The sequence below is a fragment of the Microtus pennsylvanicus genome, chromosome 11 (assembly GCF_037038515.1).
Source record: "Microtus pennsylvanicus isolate mMicPen1 chromosome 11, mMicPen1.hap1, whole genome shotgun sequence".
Classification (NCBI taxonomy): domain Eukaryota; kingdom Metazoa; phylum Chordata; class Mammalia; order Rodentia; family Cricetidae; genus Microtus; species Microtus pennsylvanicus.
This window is the reverse complement of record NC_134589.1, coordinates 45,346,324-45,365,007: the sequence shown is the minus strand read 5'-3', so window position 1 is coordinate 45,365,007 and position 18,684 is coordinate 45,346,324. Positions and strand designations below refer to the sequence as shown.

Below are 18,684 nucleotides of genomic sequence, written 5' to 3'. Positions count from 1 at the left end.
CAAGAGGGTGGTGGACAGCGGGTCCAGACAGATGAATAAAACACATAACAATTGAGTAGGCTGGGACTCAGAGGTGCTGACGTCCCTGGGACAACCAGGAGCTCTCTGCCTACTGGTCACTTGATTGACATGCACATGAGGTGACCCGATGACAGGTCAGTGGGAATCCTTCACCATGAGAGTATTAGGCATCTTCCTCCTGAGGTGGCCCAGATGAGGAAGCGGCTCTTTTCCCATGAATCCTTGGACATGGCTCTCTTATGCTCCTATAGCCCCAATTCACCCTGATACATTTACAGAGTGGTGCCCTTTGTCCACTGGGAATAAACCATTTATCAGTCTGTGCTGGTGGACGGTACTGAACATCCACTGCTGGTCACAAGTCCACCCGGGTGCAGTCATCCTCCACCCTCAAAAGGAGTTCCTCCAGACAAGGCACAGGCTGAAAAACCACCGTTCTACACAATATGAGGTAGCTTAGAGACCAGCCTGATCTCAACAGGACCTTAGTTAGTATCCTCTCTGCAAAATGAGGGACTTTGGCCAAACCTCCAAACCAAAAACGAACACTGAACCCTGGTGCTCCAATTCAGAACTTTCCACCTGGAGGGAGGAAGGATTTACTGAAGTGGTGTAGCAAGTGCCCAGCTATTGATCCCCTCAGGGGATCAATAACCAAAGCCCGAGCGTGCACTTTCCAGCTTTCTTAGGACTTGAAATAGGCATGATGATGTGTGCTGTTACCTCAGGAGATCAACAGATGGAGATGGGCACCATGTCTGCCTCAGGGCAGCCTGTCCCTCCCTCAGGACCTCTGGAAGAGGAACCAGTGCTCTTAACCTCTGAGCCACCTCTCCAGCCCCTGGTACTTCTGTTTAATTAGAGTACCGTGCTGCAGCCCCAGCAACTCAGGCTGGGCAGGGGGCTGTGGGGCAGGAAGATTGAGGGTTTGAGGTGAGTCTGAGCTCAAAAAAGACCAAGCAAACAAATGATGTGTATACATGTGGGGTGTGTGTGTGTGTGTACTAAAATATATTTGGCATGAGGAGATGGCTTGATGAGTAAAGTGCTTGCTGCACCAGCTTAACAACATGAGTTGAGATCCTTAGAACCCACATAAAAATCCAACGCAGATCACCTGCATCTGTAGTCCCAGCGTGGCCCTGTCAGGGGATAAGGGGCAAAGACACGGGACTCACAGGCAGCTTGGGGAGCTAGCTGGCCTGGTGTAGAGAGCAGCAAGCAGCACGAGACACTGTCTCAAAGGTGGGAGGTGAGATCAACACCGAGTGCTGTTCTGACCTTCACATAGGCACTGTGGCACACACATGCTAGTGCAAACACAGAGTGGAGAGGGGGAGAGAAAGAGTATCTGGGGTTGGAAGACCTCTCTCTCTCTCTCTCTCTCTCTCTCTCTCTCTCTCTCTCTCTCTCTCTCTCTCTCTCTCTCTCGACAGGGTCTATCCCAGCTGTCCTGGAACTCACTCTGTAGACCAGGCTGGCCTCCAACTTAAGAGATCTGCCTGCCTCAGACTCCTGAGTGCTGAGATTAAAGGTCTGCATCGCCACCTCCTGGCTTGTTCACAAATTTTCAAATCAAGATGTCTAGATTCCTCATTGTCTGCTATGTTCAGCTAGTCTGGATTTATCCCATGCTTTTTCAGACCCAGGCCAGCTGGCCTTGGTGAGTTCCCGATAGAACATCCCCATTGTCTCAGTGTGTGGGTGCACCCCTCGCGGTCCTGAGTTCCTTGCTCGTGCTCCGTCTTCCCACAGGTCAGGGAACCCTGATTGCTCTTCGAGCAGATGAGGGAGGGGGACTTGATGGGGGAGGGGGAGGGAAATGGGAGGCGGTTGCGGGGAGGAGGCAGAAATCCTTAATAAATAAATAAATTAAAAAAAAGATGTCTAGATTCTTGCAATAGCAATAGAGCAATCGAGTAGATGCTGGGCTGAAACATAAATTATAAATCATCATTTATGACCTTAGATGTAAAGTACTTTTCCCTTTCTTCATCCTCCTCCTCTTCTTTTTGAGACACTATGTAGCTCCCTTGGAATTCGCTATATAGACCAGACTCAAACTTTCAGAGATCCACTTGCCTCTGCCTCTTGAGTGTGCACCAGGCGTGCCTTAAAAAAAAAGACAACAGTCTCAGTAACTCACTATGTAGACCAGGCTGACCTCACATGCCTGGTGCCCAACGAGGCAAGAAGAGGGCATCAGACCCTCTGGAACTAGTGGTGCCGGAAAGCTAACATCCCCTAGAAGAGCAGCTGTGACCACTGGCTCATCTTGCCAGGCAGTGGAGGGTGTCCCTTGACCCTCCTGTCTACAGCTACGTGCCACTGATCCCCAAATATTTTCCACTTACTGAAACATTTTCAACATGCTCTCTGATTTTCTTTGAAAAGATTTCAAATCAAAACATGTTATTTATAATAAACTCTCCACGCCTATTTTGTATAGCAAGAATCTTACAGCTTATAGATTTGAAAAGCACTGATGATGTACATGGGACCTGGAAAATGGAAGGAGGCTTTTGGTCAGGTCCTGGCTCCATCCCTTCCTGGGTGTGGTTCCCAGCGTCAGGATGCTGGAACTCTGTCAAGCAGCAGTGGTCACCCTGCAGTGCATCCCCCCCCACCACACACCTGGCACATCAATCTTGCTCTCTGAGCCTCCCGGTCCCCTACACAACAAGGATCCAACCTACTTAAACAGTTTTAAGAGTAGGCCTTGCTCTGTGGCCTGTCTAGCCTGAATTTGCCATCTTCCCTTTCACGGTGGAAGACACGTTGGCCCCATAGCTAGGGGCCAGGACCTAGCCAGCTGGGACCTACTTCTTGCATCCCCTCCGACAGCAAAGCTTGCCAGCCTCAGAGCCAGTACCTAGGACAAGGGCTGGCAAGAAGGCTCAGTGGTAGGCGTTTGCTGTCTGAGTCATCAGCAGGACCCACACAGCAGAAGCAAATTAATTCCTCAAAGTTGTCCTCTGACCTCCACACATGCACTGCTGAACTGTGTGTGCACATGAAAATAAATTTGAAAAAACATATAATTCCAAGTTAAAAGAGAACAAGATAGGTATGGCTGTTGTATGTAATCCTTGCACTTGGGAGGCTGAGACAGGAGGACTGACACAACTTTGAGATCAGCTTGGACTACAGAATAAAAAATTCTACTAAAAAAGAGGAGGGAGGGCTGGAGAGACAGCGCAGTGGTCAAGAGCCCTGGCTGTTATTCCACAGCACTGGGTAGATTCCCAGCACCCACATGGTAGCTCACAACCATCTGTAACTACAGTTCCAGGGGATCCAATGTGCTCTCTCGACACACACACATACACACCCCAAAATAAATCTTAAAAGTACAGTTAAACACAGAGAGAACAAGCTCCACCAGGAGAAGCCAGGAGCAAATCCAGTCCCAGGACACGGGCAGATCAGGATTGACCCAGCGACCAGATCCAGAGTCAAGATCTCCACCGGAACCGGTACAAGGGAGAAACCGCTGAGCAAGTGAGCCAGAGCCAGAGACTGCTGAGGGTCTGAACGCGAATCCCGGACCTTCAAGGGAGTAGACCTAAGCCAACACCCCAGTGGGTTTGGGCGAGAGTCTAGGACCTTCCAGGAGCTAGGCAGGAGCCAGGACCTCTGTCAGCCTGGGTGTGAGTGAACCTGGGTCCTCCGAGGTAATAGGCAGCAACCAGAGATCTCAGCGGGGCCAGGAGCGAGTCTGGGACCTCAGAGAGAATAGGTCTGAGCCAGGTCCTCTGTGGGTTTGGGCATCGGTCTGGGACATCAAAGGGAATAGGCAGGAACCTGAAACCCCTGTGGGTCCGAGCGTGAGTCTGAGACTCTGAGGAAGTAAGCAGGTCCTCTGTGGGTTCGGGTGCTCCAGAGCCTGGAACATCTGAGGCAGTAGATGGGAACCAGAAACCTTTCCAGGTCCAACTCCAACCCCGGGACTTCTGCCGGAGGGATTCCAGACCAGGATTTACAGATACAGGTCAAAGCCGGTAACCTAAACCAAAGTTGCCCTGAGGCAAGGAACTCCACAGTGTGCAACAAATTCCACAGGAGTAGAACTGGACGAGACCCCTAGGACAGAGAGCCTGAGGAAACAAGCTCCACCCAGAGCAGAAGCCAGGAGCAAATCCAGTCCTGGGACTCTGGCAGACTAGGATAGAGCCAACGACCTGACTCAGAGTCTGAGACCTCCACTGGAACCGAGTGGGACTGAACCAGTAACCCTCCTGTACAAAGATGATAAAAGGGCTGGAGAAGAAATCAGAGAATCAACACCCTTCACAATAGCCACAAATAGCGTAAAATATCTCAGAGTAACTCTAACCAAACAAGTGGAAGACTTGTATGACAAGAACTTTAAATCTTTGAAGAAAGAAATTGAAGACACCAGAAAATGGAAAGATCTCCCATGCTCTTGGGTAGGTAGAATTAACATAGTAAAAATGGCAATTTTACCGAAAGCAATCTACAAATTCAACGCAATGCCCATCAAAATCCCAGCAAAAATTCTTCAAAGACCTCGAAAGAACAGTACTCAATTTCATTTGGAAAAGCAAAAAACCCAGGGTAGTCAAAACAATCCTGTGCAATAAAAGAATTTCTGGAGGCATCACAATCCCTGACTTCAAATTCTACTACAGAGCTACAGTACTGAAAACAGCCTGGTACTGGCATAAGAACAGACAGGAGAACCAATGGAACTGAACAGAAGACCCAGATATCAATCCACACATCTTCAAACACCTGGTCTTTGATAAAGAAACAAAAAATATCAAATGGAAAAAAGAAAGTATATTTAACAAGTGGTGCTGGCATAACTGGATATCAACATGTAGAAAAATGAAAATAGACCCATATCTATCACCATGCACAAAACTCAAGTCCAAATGGTTCAAAGGCCTCGACATAAATCAGCCACACTAAACCTTATAGAAGAGAAAGTGGGAAGTACATTTGAATGCATTGGCACAGGGAACCACTTCCTAAACAGAACCCCAGCAGCACAGACACTGAGAGAAACATTTATTTTTTTTGAACTGTTTTTTTCCATTTTTATTTTTTATTTTCCATTTATTTATTTATTAAAGATTTCTTTCTCTTCCCCGCCACCTCTTCCCATTTCCCCCCCCCTCCCCCAATCAAGTTCCCTTCCCTTGTCAGCCCACAGAGCTGTCAGGGTTCCCTGCCCAGTGGGAAGTCCAAGGAACACCCACCTCCATCCAGGTCTAGTAAGGATGAGAGAAACATTTAATAATGGGACCTCCTGAAACTGGAAACCTTCTGTAAAGCAAAGGACACGGTCAACAAGACAAAATGACAGCCTACAGAATGGAAAAAGATCTTCACTAACCACATGAGAAAGAGGTCTGATCTCCAAAATATACAAAGAACTCAAGAAATTGGACACCAAAAGATCACATAATCCAATAAAAAAAATGAAGTACAGACCTAAACAGAGAATTCTCAACAGAGGAATCTAAAATGGCTGAAAGACACTTCAGGAAATGTTCAAAATCCTTAGTCATCAGAGAAATGCAAATCAAAACAACTCTGAGATTCCATCTTACACCTGTAAGAATGGCCAAGATCAAAAACACTGATGACAACTTATGTTGGAGAAGTTGTGGGGAAAAGGGAACACTTCTGCATTGCTGGTGGGAATGCAAGCTGGTGCAACCCCTTTGGAAGTCAGTGTGGCAATTTCTCAGAAAATTAGGAAACAACCTTCCTCAAGACGCAGTAATACCACTTTTGGGTATATATCCAAAGGATGCTCAATTGTGCCACAAGGACATGTGCTCAACTATGTTTGGCTTTGTTTGTCATAGCCAGAACCTGGAAACAACCTAAATGCCCCTTGACCAAAGAATGGATAAGAAAAATGTGGTAGATTTACTCAATGGAGTACTACACAGCAGAAAAAATTAATGACAGCTTAAATTTTGCAGGAAAATGGATGGAGCTAGAAAACATTTCGAGTGAGGTAACCCAGACCCAGAAAGACAATTATCACATGTACTCACTCATAGGTGGTTTTTAAACATAAAGCAAAGAAAGCCAGCCTACAAACCACAATCCCAGAGAACTTAGACAACAATGCAACACTAAGAGGGACTTACATAGATCTAATCTACATGGGAAGTAGAAAGTAGAAAAAGACAAGATCTCCTGAGTAAATTGGGAGCATGGCAACTTTAGGGAAGGAATGAAGTGGGGAGGGGAGAAGCAGGAAGGGGAGCAGAGAAAAATGTAGAGCTCAATAAATATCAATAAAAAAAAGTAGCGAAAACACCCCCCCCCCAAAAAAAAAATGGTGTCAGGACTCCCGGGCCTGGATCTGTGGTGGCAAGTGTGTCTGTAAACGATTGTTTCTCTGTGGATGAGCTATCCTTCCGTTTGCCTGGGAAAGCGTCTCAGTGGCTGCCTCGGCTCGGCAGCCACAGTACTTCGTTCAGTGCACTGGCAGATTGTGGTCTACTTGCACCTTAACACAAACCAAGGGGCAGAAGCAGCGAGTTGCTCGCCACTCCACTCTGGAAAGCTTCTGCACCCTATGTAAAGACTTTCCTTGGCCTCAGAAAGAAAGGGGAGTTTGCTGAGAAGCTGGTCTTAATTTCTGTCTCGTTGAAAAATTATCCTGAACAGAAGGAGGCGTGGAAATTGTGCAAATTCCCCTTGATTATGGAGCAGAAGCTGAAAGACATCTCAGATTAAGTGGGAAGCAATTTTAGCAGACTGAGCGTTTCACACTACGTTTTCTTCCAAAATTTGTTTTGTTTTGGTAAAAACAAAAAACAAACAAACCAACAAAGCTTTGGCAGTGCTGCAGATGGATCTAGGTTCCTGCGCTGCCAGGCAAGTGTTCTACTTAGGCCATATCCTCAGCTATAAGGGCGGGTCTACCTCCTGATCACCCTGCCTCCGCTTCCCCAGTGCTAGGGCTCTAGGAGTCTTCCAGTAAACCCCGCCCACCACAATTTTTAATTTATAATCACTCTAACTTCTTCACAGTATGTGAGTCATCAGGGCTAGGTAGGAACTTTGCCCCTGAATGCAGGTAATTAGGCAGCCTTAGCAAAATCTAAGATTCTTTGACAGGCATTTAATGGATTCCATTCTGTGAGCCAACCACAGCTTTCCCAATTAGGACTGCTTGTCTCTCCATAATTTGGGGGTTACTATAGGTCAAAAAACAAACCTCATAAAACCCCAGAAGACATCAGAAGGCGTCCAGGCAAGAATCACTGGAGAGTGGAGCCGCGGACTAGACACCATACGCAAAACATTCTTTTGGACCCTAGCCAAGCATTCACAGGAAATGTGTCCCGCTCTCCAAAGTGGGCGGCCTGGCCAACACCGCCGGGAGAGGAAACTCTCTTCCGCATCTGTAGGCTTATTCCTAACGGCTAGGGAAGTGGCTGCTGCCAGGGCAGGAGGGGCGCAGAATTTGAGAACTCTTGAGTGAGATGGACATCACCATTGCGACCTAAAAAGGGCAAGGATGACATTCTGCTGCTCCCTGGGGATGCAGCTGGGACAGAGAAGCAGGATTCACACTCTGCCCAGGGAAGGCGGGCTGGCCCCAGGAGGTCACCCCCCCCCCCCCTCAGGCCCTCCAGTCAGACATTCCCCCGTGGCTCAGAGACAGACCCACGCTTCAGCCAGTGAGAATTGTACAGCCTCATTGACTCTTTGTGTCTGAGACAGTCTCACTCTGCAAATCAGGTTGGTCTGGGACTATGTAGTCCAGGCCAGCTTCAAACTCACAGAAATCCTTCTGCCTCAGGTCACTGTGGAGAGCCAGGCTTAATGGCACACACCTGCAATCCCAGCATTTGGGACGCAGAAGCAGGACTAACAGCCCGAATCTGTCTCATTAAAATGAATTAAAAAAAAAACAACACAAGGATTACTGGGAAGGTTTATAATCCTTTTTCACAGATGTTGCAAAAGGAGGCTCAGAGAGTCAATGACTGGCCCCATGTCAAAGTGCTAGGACCAGACCTGCAGAGCAGGGCTTCTGTGGAAGTTTCCATCCCGGGCTGCTTTTGTTTCCAGTGGACACACTCTTCATAGGCCACTGCTCACCAAAGCTTCCTCTGCCTGGCTACGGAGGTGAGAAGGCGGAGGGCTGGTAGGAAAATCATCTCGCACGAGGCCCTCTGGGGTGGGTAATCGGAAGTGCTTCTTTTCTCAGGAGAGCTTTCCCTGGCTATCCCCTGGAAGCAGGAGCCGGTGACGATGGATGGAAACTAGGTAAAGCTCCCAGGCCAGCCTAATGGAAGTGCTACGGCAGATTTTCCACTGTTGAAGGAAAATCAGAATTCCCTCAAAGATCTCAGTACAAAATGCCCACCCAGCTGTGAAGGAAGCAGGAATAACTTGCTGTGTACAGGCGAGAGCTCTCTGGGCAGCCGCATGGGAATCTGGCTGAGAGTGGAACGGCAAGGGGAGGGGAGAGCCAACAGATGGAAACTCAGCGCCAAGTGGAATCCAAACCAGAAGCAGTACACTTGCCACACATTCAGACAGAGGGTGCCACTGTGGCTGGCCAGCCGGCGGTGGCCCTGGGCTGCCACGTTCTCCTTGGGCGCAGCCTCCTTAGACTGTCAGGAAAGCAGGGCATGTCCCTTCACCTGCCTCCGTGAGAAGTGTGGTGGCGGGGAGGGAAGCTCAGGCTCCTTCTTAGGGTTCCTTCTGTTTTCTGTCAGCAGTAGGCAAAGACATCCTAGCAAATGACATTCAGTAATGCTTTAATTAACTGCAGTATTTTGTATTTCAAGATGCAGCAAGAAATCAATTCCAGATGGGGAAGACGAAAGACACTTACACAAAAGAATGATTCTTTTATTTGAAAGAAATTTACATCTCCCCAAGGTGCGGAACTCGGCGGGCCCAACAGGCTTTGTTGATGGACAGTTAGGATGGGACTGGAAATTTTTATTTCATATGTAAAATGTAATGGTTCTCTTCACGTCTGCTGGCTTTTCACGAGCCTGTTTCCAAGGTTAATGCTCAAATGGCCCGATGCAGTCAGCCCTAACAATTTTATTTTTGGGAATCCAACTTGGAGTAGACAATATATGTGGAACTTGCCTTCCCCTCTCAAGCAAGCTAAGGTTATTTTGAGACTTCTCTTCCTAGGGAGTGGAATGACATTTCCAGCTGCGTACTTCTGGCAATTTCCTTTAGCCTGCTGTAAACAGGGAGCCAGGTTTCCTTGTCCAACAGCGACTCAGGATGGGCCTGTGTAATGCCCCCACCAGGCAGCAGCCGGGACCTGTGTTCTCTGCTCTCTGTCATTTCATCTGCACCGAAGGGCCACTTGAGATGCATGTGAAGTGGGCACCTTCCTGGGTGCTGGGCAGAGTCTTGGTGCCTACTCTTTGTTCTGCCAGAGAGGAATTTTCTTTCTCATGATAGGGTGTGTGCCCAAGGCCTTGCACCTGCAAGGCTCTCCAAGAGGCTAGAGGTTCTTCATGGTTTCTGCACTGCAGGTACAGTCTAAACAAAGCCTTCTCTAGCCTGGCGCCTCTGAGCCAGCTATCCGTCCTAACAAGAGTCACAGGGAACTCTTCACATCTGGTGCTGCTGCTTTTGTCCTGTTGTTCTTCAAGAGCATCTCTCTGTGTAGCCTTGGCTGGCCTGGAACTCCCTATGTAGACCAAGCTGGCCTCTAATTCAGAGGTCTGCCTGTTTCTGCCTCCCCAGTGTTGGAATTAAAGAATTAAATACACATAACACCTAGTTATGTATATTGTTTTGAAGTGACAATAATAAATAAAGGCTGAGCCACAGGCATAAAAACAAGAACCCTGACCACTATGGGAAGAGTCCTCATCATCTAAACAAGCTTCAGATGAAAGCTGCTAGCCACAAAAAAGGCCATGCTGGTACCAGCCTTGAGTTAGACAGTCAGAGAAACACACATTTGTGAAAATGGGCTTTAGAACTCCGTTTCAAATGACCTTTCTCTTTTCAGTGCAAGGGCTGAGAGCAGGGAGTGAGCAGTCTACAGTTGATCCTTTGTATCTATGGGTCATGCATGTAGTGTTTCAATCAAAGGCAATAACAATATTTGGGGAGAAAAAAAGAACCTGTTCGAACACATGCAGACTAGTTTCTCAATTGTGATTAGTTCCTAAGCCATCCGGTGTAACAACTGCTGACTTTGAGGTATGGCAGTGCATACCTATACTGCCAGTAGCTGGGAAGCCAGACTGGGTTATGAGTTTAAGGTCAACCTGGACCACATAGCTACTGAGATTGTCTTAAAAACAAAACAAAAAGGGCTGGAGAGATGGCTCAGCGGTTAAGAGTACTGGCTGCTCTTCCAGAGGTCCTGAGTTCAATTCCCAGCAACCACATGGTGGCTTTCAACCATCTGTTATGAGATCTGGTGCCCTTTTCTGGCCTGCAGGCATACATGCAGGCAAAACACTGTGTACAAAATAAATAAATCTTTAAACAAACAAACAAACAAAACAAAACCACTACCAAAATCCAAAAACAATAAAACCGCCCGAAACCTAACTATTTAACAACCTAATTATTTATGTAGTATTTACATCATATGAGGCATTATGCATACTCTAGAATATTTAGTGTCAATGAGAGGATGTGCTTAGATTATTTACATACACTGCCATTTAACAGAAGGGACAGAGCATCTGCATGGGGTGTGTGTGGTCCTGGAACCAGTCTCCCGTGGATACTGACAGCTTCTAAACATATACACGCCAGGCCTTACTACAGACTTACAGAGCTAAGCCTTCAGACATCTGCATTTTTCAAAGGGCCCCAGGGGACTCTAATGCATTCCCCAGGTGAGGAATAGGCTGTCTCTGCAGAACACACCATATTCAGTCCTCATCAAGAAGACATTTAACATAACTCCTACTGACATCTATCTGCTGGCTCCTCGGTGATTACCAACAGTGCAATACATCAAGGAAGTCACTTTGCTGGCCGTGACCACCGACTGGGAGGAATGGCAGCTTGACATCTCAATGCCATCACAGAGAGGGCTGGAAGGAGAAGCGCAGTGAGCTGTGTGAGTCTGGTGACAGTGGCCTGGTGTGGGAAGAGCCCGCTGGCTTCCTTGGCTCCCCTAGGTGGGTGGCAGGTGCTGAACTGGTTGTGCTGTTTTGAGACAGCCCCTCTTTTCCAAAACAGGGCAAGCCACACAACTACTGGACCCACAGGGCAGCACAGAGGAATCCTTCTGCTGAGCACCAGTGGGCTGTGCTTGTCTAAGTTATGATACATCTCGACCTTGTGACATGCCTTTTTCCTGCCACTTGTTTTCTTCCTGCTTAGAGTTTCAAAATGCTCAATACAGAAGAGCTTTAGTGACTAGTAAGAATGTTTTAGACGCTGATGAAGATATGAGGCTCTAGGACTGGGGTGTAGCTTCGTGGCCAAAAGAATAAAAAAGAAAAGAAAAAGAGAAGAGACATAGGGCCCAGGATGCAAGCTGAGCACTATGGGTATCCAGAAATAAGCAGACGAGGTTTGTTGCTGTGGTGGTGATGGAAGGGGTGGCCCTGGGATCTGGGATCTGACCGTCCTACTGGATGACATGTTCCCAGCTGCCGAGAGCTGTCACTAATGGTGTCACACTGAGGTAGTGGTCATGTAATTGAGCCAAGAGAGCAGGGTATGGCTGCCCTGGTGAGGTGCCATTCCCTGGAGGTGGGGCGATTCCCCACTGCAGGGCTTGATTTCGGGAGTTAGTGGTCGGCAGCATGGTCAGGACAGGGTTGAGCTATGCTCTGGGCTCTTCCAGGCTCTGAATCTGGGGTGCAAGGCCAATAATCACGTTCCTAGGTGTCTCTCTTGGTGGCAGTGCTGCGCCACTGAGGTGCTACATGCGGCCACCATGTTTCAGGGGCTCTGGAAAGTACTCCAGACTTGCAATGTACCAGGGAGTGGGAAGTCAGGCGGCCAGATTTCCTGTGTCTTCCTTCTCACAGCTTCTGCCAAAAAAGCCAAAGAAAGCCCTTCCAAGGGAACTTCCTGGTGTCTCAGAAGACAGTCCCCTCCCTCAGATCCAGGAGCAAAGTGGGCAGGACAATGTGTTCATGTTCAGGGAGAGCGCCATGCAGACTCTGTGTCTCTAAGTCAGCTCTAGGTCTGCTTCCACACCAGCTCAGGAGCCCATCACAGGCAAGACACCTGATGCCCAGGCTGGGCATGCCAGCATCCTTAGTCTGCCTCCTCATGTGTAAGATAAGCGGTGTGCATTGCTCTCCTGGGGAGTACAGAGACGTGGGAGGACCCGGGGGTAATTTGGCCATGTCATGGAGGTCAGATTGAAGCCCCAGAAAGCAGCAGGTAACACGGAATGTGCCAATCCTGGCAGGGTCCTGATAGAGAGAGGCCAGTATCCCACTCTGTCATCTGTCACTAAGTCCACTCAGGCCCCAAGCCAATTCCAGAGACAAGGAGGGAAAAGGCACCCCTGATTGCAGAGGCTTTGACCTCAAATGCAGAGGGAGGAAGGGGTGAGATCCATGCTTCCTCAGTCAAGCTGCAGGTACAGGCTGGTGGGGTCCAGAGCTGATGAGGAGGGCTACGTGGCGAGGTGACATGGCAACTCAACCATCACGGCAGCCTGGAGATAGAAGTGAGCCACAGGGACCTTTCACCCAATGCTGACCCAGCTTCAGAATGGTAGGTAATCTAAAAATGCCTTTTTACAACCCGGTTTCACTCAGTTTTCCTGATTGGCATAGAGCGAAGACAGGGAATGGGAGAGATAGTTTAATAACCATAATGCCCCTAGAGGTTTCAAGACTGAGGACCTAGAGTCCTAAGAGTGAGGGTTTCCAGAAATCAGTAGCTCAGGGTCCCTGGCAATGTCTGTATATTCCTTACAGTCTCTTCTTAATCAGTTTCTCAAGTTTGCGGATGCGGGATGATTCCTGCTCTGGTGTTGGAGCCATTAGGGACAGTGTGCTGGAATTTTCTGCCCCTGAGGGTGGGGCGGGGAGCCTCTGTCGAAAGAGTTCCAGCATGCCGCTCTGCTCGCTCCTCTTCAGCCCCTGAGAGGAGAGGGAGAGGTGGTCAGGGATGGTCCCACAATCAACGGCAGGAGCAGAAAGCATACTTTGGTCCTGAAGTCTGCCCAGCCTGAGCTCCGCTGGGCTAACTGTGTAATGGCTAGAACCCAAGGACCTCAATTTCTCCAGGGCAAGTACTGGTCCTAGAGGGCGGCCTGGAAGGTAAAATTGAGGCAAGAAAAAAAACTAACAGGACAGGAGAGAAAGAAGGGCTGAAAAGAGAAGGGAGGAACAACAGCAGAGGGAAGGACCATCCCTGTTCTTCCTTGCATTGCTCCAACCTCCCCTGGGAAGTGCCCATCCCTTGGGCAGGGTGGTCCTCAGGATGCTGCAGCCTGTATGGCCAGGATCGGCCTCCAGGAAAGGCTCTCTGCAATCTGGGATGCAGGGTGACTTTGAGGCAGTCCCCACATTCTATATGCACATTCCATGCCTTAGGGTGGATGGGCTATAAATAACAAGAGGGCTCACCTTCATGTCCAGTATTTTCTGGAAGGTTTCTGTGTTGCAATCCGTGAGGAGTTTGATGTAGTTGTCAACAAATACCACCAATGGCTCATGAGGGGCCATCACCACCTACCAATCGAGGAAACAAGAATAGGTCCTTAGGAGCCCTCAGGCTGGAGGGCAGGGTCAGCTCTTCTCACTTGTCAGTTGAACACGAAGGGGCCTACTGCCATCCAAGCCTGTGCTCAGAAATGCTGATGGTTCATTTCAACTTGATGTCCAATTACAGTATTCCCAAGCGTGGCTGAATCACCATTATTACCCAGATTGTCTTTTAACATATGGATTCCTGGTCCCCCAACATCCGAGGCTCCTAATTCCCCCAGGAGGCATGGAAGAGACCATCTGCTGGGGGATCTCATGGGTGGTGGGCATCCACTCCTTCTGTCTGTCACTGAGAGGGGGCAGAAGCCCATAGATATCCTCAGAAACAAAAATCCTCAACTGGCCTTACTCTTTTGAAGACCTGAAACCTGACACTTTGTGTGGCCACATCCATTTAACAATTAGTACATAGACAAATGGCCACACCAGCCTCAGATTCATTTCATTTGGTTCTGGAATATGCTGATGTTTCTTCCCTCGTGGGCTGGTTTTGTTTTGAATTCCTGAGAGTGTACCGGAAAGTGGCAAGGAGCAGTTCCTTTCAAGGGCCTTAGCAGCTATTTCCAGAATGCAGCTCTCCTCCCTTGAGCAGACCAGCACGGGAGGATGTAGTTTCCTCAGGCCCCTCATGTGGTCCAGATCCTGAGGTCTGCAGCCAGGCCAGGCCACTGCAGCTTAATAAAGCCCTGCCATCAGTTGAGTCACCCTGGGAAATGGGCCTGAGGAGCCCGCAGGTACTGGACTCTCAGCTCATGAGAACGGAGCCTCTGCTTCCCCACTGCCAGCCTTTTCTGACAGGCCCGGGTGGAGATCAGAGGCAGGTGCTGTTCCACCAGGGCACCACGTCCAATTGCTTGTCAAACAAGGCTTTAAAAAGCCCATTTGCCAATTAGATTCAGTTACTACAACATCTGTTCAGAGTTCACTTAAAGGTGCAAAACACAAAAGCCAAAAGGCTTCTGGGGAAGGGAGTGACATCTGGGCCTAAAATTCCTGCTGAGAGGCAAGAGATCCCTGGGCTTCTCTCCTGATTTGCCACCTGGCTCTCAGCTGCTAGAGCTTATTAAACAGAACTCACCTGTCAGAAAGGATTGCTGATCCCCAGGTAACTGAGCACTGATTTTCAACATCACAGAGTGTGGGCAATCCCCGGGGGTTAGAGGGGACAGGGCAGACTCTGTGTTTGTAAAAGCCAAACTCTCTGGAACAAGGGATCTAAGATGGGGCCAGCCTTTGTGAACAGAGTCCCCAGAGAAGACATACCTTGAGGATCATTTCAGCCCGGGTCATGCCTTTCACGACAATCTTGGTGTAACTGGCAGGTGCCTTCCTCACCACCTGGGAGCCGATGGATGGGAGATCGAGCAGGACCATCTTCAGGGAGTGCGTGTCCAGCAGCAGCTGCAGAACAAGCAGAGCGTTATGGCCATGCTGTGCACCGAGCACCCAGCGTGTCCACTCTGAGCAGGAGTGTGCTACTCACTGTACGTGTGATCCTTTCCCGTTACAGAAAACTTGGAAAATAGAACTTTAAAGGAAAGACCACAGTTTCCACTGTCCAGGAAAAGCTTCCTTAAGAGACCACAGTGAAATGTGGGTATAGTTTCCATTAACTAGTGTGTGGATGAAAACCTAGCTGGAATCATACTGAGTGTGTGTATGGCTTCATACCCTGCCTTTTCTAGTAGACACATGAAGGGTTTGCATTTTATTTCCCATCATTACAGTCTTAAAGAATTACTGTTTTTAATGGCTTTGTATGTAATACAGGCTATATTGTTTAAGTTACGATAGCATTCTCCCACGTAATTCACTCCTTAGATTTTGGTTGTTAGCAACAGATGCTGAGGGTCTGGAGGGACAGCTCAGCAGTTAACTGGTTTGGTTCCCAGCACCCACAAGGTGACTCACAGCCATAGGTAACTCCAATTACAGATCCTATGCCCTCTTTTGACCTCCTCAGGTACTAGGCATGCATATGGTACACATGCATACATGCAGACAAAACATTCATACACATATGAGAAAAATAATCTTAAAAAATAAAATAACAAGCCGGGCGGTGGTGGCGCACGCCTTTAATCCCAGCACTCGGGAGGCAGAGGCAGGCGGATCTCTGTGAGTTCGAGACCAGCCTGGTCTACAGAGCTAGTTCCAGGACAGGCTCCAAAGCCACAGAGAAACCCTGTCTCGAAAAACCAAAAAAAAAAAAAAAATAAAATAAAAATAAAATAAAAATAACAAAACCAAAAGGCAGATGCTGAGGCAGATAGCCTCTTCATGGCTTCTAGCCTCAACAGTGGCATCTCCTTAGGGAACAGTCTCCAGAACAGGCCAAAGCATAGCTTATCTTGGATGTTCCCAGGACATGTCTGAACCTCTTTCCACCCACAATGCACCTGTTTACATAGCTATCAGCATCACAGAAATTGTAGACTGTACCCTCATCAGCACGAAAAAACTACCACAAAATATCTTACTTATTCATAAGGCAAAAAACTGGTAATTTGTTATTGCTGTACTTAGGACCTCTCTAGATGCTGTCTGATGACATTTTAACCATGTTTAATCGTATCTTGGCAACAACCCACTTTGTTTGTTCTGGACTTCTTGAATGCCAATTATCTGGAAAGAGATCAGCTTTCCTCATGGATCACCAATGGCTAGAAGGGATACTACAAGTTCTTTCACATTGTCTCTCTGAGGTCCACCCTCATAAGCACATTGTTCCCAGTTTTACAGAAGAGAACATCAGTACTCCGGAGGTTTAATAAGCAGCCACACGTGGTTCAGGATGCTTGATTAGATGCCTCTAGGCACTGATGGCCAGGGCACAGACATGCCTGAGGCCAGGGGCTGGACTTACAGCTCAGTATAAGAGCACTTACTCAGTCCCAGACTGACTTTGATCTCAGGCACTGTCGAAAGGGAAAGAACGAGTGAACTAGGAACGAAATGGCTGAAGTAGGGTAGTCTTGGTCTGTTCCAACGGTTTGAGAGAATAGAATCACTTATGGCACCAATAAGATAGAGCCAGTAGCGGGATGACAGATCTCTCGACTCCACTAAATTCAGATGATAGTGACCAAGACTTTCAGGACAAGGTTCGATGACCTCTTGGACAGCCTTTCACAATTATAGCTAGTTGGCAAGGAGCGGGAGTCCTTAAGGCTCTGACCCTCTGTATCCTTTACTTACTCCTGGACTCTGGCTGGGAGAACTAATCGTTACGGTGAGTACAATTCTGATAATATTACAGAGATTTGGGGAATGTTAATGCTTACTTCAGATAACTACGACACATCACACGATTGGCAAAGAAGGCTATCCTGATGACAGTAATTTCATGAAGGAATGGGACTAGTGAAAGCCTACATTTTGCTTGTGTATAACGTGCACGTGTGCACATGGCATGTGCATGCCACGGCATGTGTGTGGAGGCCAGAGGAAACCCCTGAGTGTTGGTTCTCACCATCCACCTTGTTTGGAAGCAGGGTCTCTTTGATTTTTTTTTCCCACTGCACTGTGTACCTGGTGCCAGGCTAGCTGCCTGTGAACTTCCCGGGATTATCCTTTCTTGATCTCTTCGCTTGCCTTCGGAGTGCTGGGATTAGAGATGTGCACTACCGTCCCCAGCTTTATGTGTGTTTTGGCTATTTCAACTCAGCTCTTTCATGCTTGAGGGCAAGTGCTTTTGTCCTCTGAGCCATCTCCCCAGCCCCCAGAGTCTAAACTCCCTAAACTACTCAGCTGCGGGCAGCACAGCAATCTTGTTACGTTTGTTTTAGAATGCCACTGAAGTCAGGTGTGTGTACATGTCCCCGGGTTTATGTGTGTGCACTCATATGACTGTGGAGGCTGGACGTCAATCTTAGATGTCTTCCTGTTCTCCCTATCTTATCTGATAGAATCTCTCACTGGACCTGGAGTTCACTAACTGGCTGGCTAGCAAGTCTCCAGGATCTGTCTGTTGTGTCTCCAACCCTAGTACTGGGGCTACAAGGATGCTGGCTTTCTTTGTGCGTTCTGGGGATCCCAATTCAGGTTCAAGATGAACTCTTACCAGCATAGTGTTTGGTTTTTGAAAAAAGCCATGAGTTCACAGAAGTGTGTTTAGCATCTGAGAGAATGGCACAGAATACCAAGGGCCCAGGGTTAGCATACTTCCTAAAGTCCATGGAATTTGCATTGCTGCCCCCATACCCCTAAAGAACAAGCATGCTGGATCCAAGCCCCATAGTGTGTACCCTACAGTCCCAGCAACTTGGAAAGCTGAGGTGGAGGGTCACTTGGACCCAGGAGTTCAAGGCCACGCTGGGTGAAATAGCAAAACCCTGTCTTAAAGAAAATGAACATCGCTTAGAATCTAATAGAAGGCCGGGTGGTGGCGGCACATGCCTTTAATCTAATCTCAGAATTTAGGAGTCTAATCTCAGAACTCGGGAGGCAGAGGCAGGCATATCTCTGTGATTTCAAGGCCAGCCTGGTTTACAAGAGCTAGTTCCAGGACAAGTCCTAACGTTACAGAGAAATCCTGTCTAGAATCTAAGAGAAGAAAAAGAAAAAAATTTAAAACTTCTTTTTGAGACAGGGTCTCACTATGTTGCTCTGGCTGGACTAGAACTCACTACAGAGATCAGGCTGCCTGCAAACTTAAATCTGCCTGACTCTGCCTCCCAACTGCTGGGATTAGAGGCATTTGACACCATGACTAAAGACTGATTTTACTACTTTGTGTGTGTGTGCGTGTATGCCCATGAAGGCCGGAGAAACATCAGAGCCTCCAGAGTTAGAGTTCCAGGCGGTTGTGAGCTGCCTGATACAGATGTTGGGAATGCAAGCCCAGTCCTCTGGCAAGTGCTCTGCTGCAGAGCCACCTCTAACACCCCAAGACTTTCAAACTTTCAGTAGAAAACACAGGGATTGTTTTTACTCCTTGTGGGTAGAAAAGAATGTCAAATATGGGAAAGATAGA

General features: G+C 48.1%; 1 protein-coding gene across 3 annotated transcripts in view; it reads right to left on the bottom strand.

Annotated features, from left to right (window-relative positions):
• Positions 1-8,859: 8,859 nt before the first annotated feature.
• Vps53 (VPS53 subunit of GARP complex) overlaps positions 8,860-18,684 on the bottom strand; it is a 132,916-nt gene continuing 123,091 nt past the window's right edge. For 2 of the 3 annotated variants that reach the window (XM_075991613.1, XM_075991614.1), the window contains 3 exons: positions 14,973-15,110; positions 13,569-13,673; positions 8,860-13,079 (listed from right to left, as the gene is read on the bottom strand). In XM_075991613.1, the coding sequence (XP_075847728.1) occupies positions 12,909-13,079; positions 13,569-13,673; positions 14,973-15,110 (414 nt within the window). In that variant the 3' untranslated portion in view covers positions 8,860-12,908. The remainder of the gene's footprint in view (positions 13,080-13,568; positions 13,674-14,972; positions 15,111-18,684) is intronic. The other variant, XR_012912333.1, reaches the window with a different exon arrangement.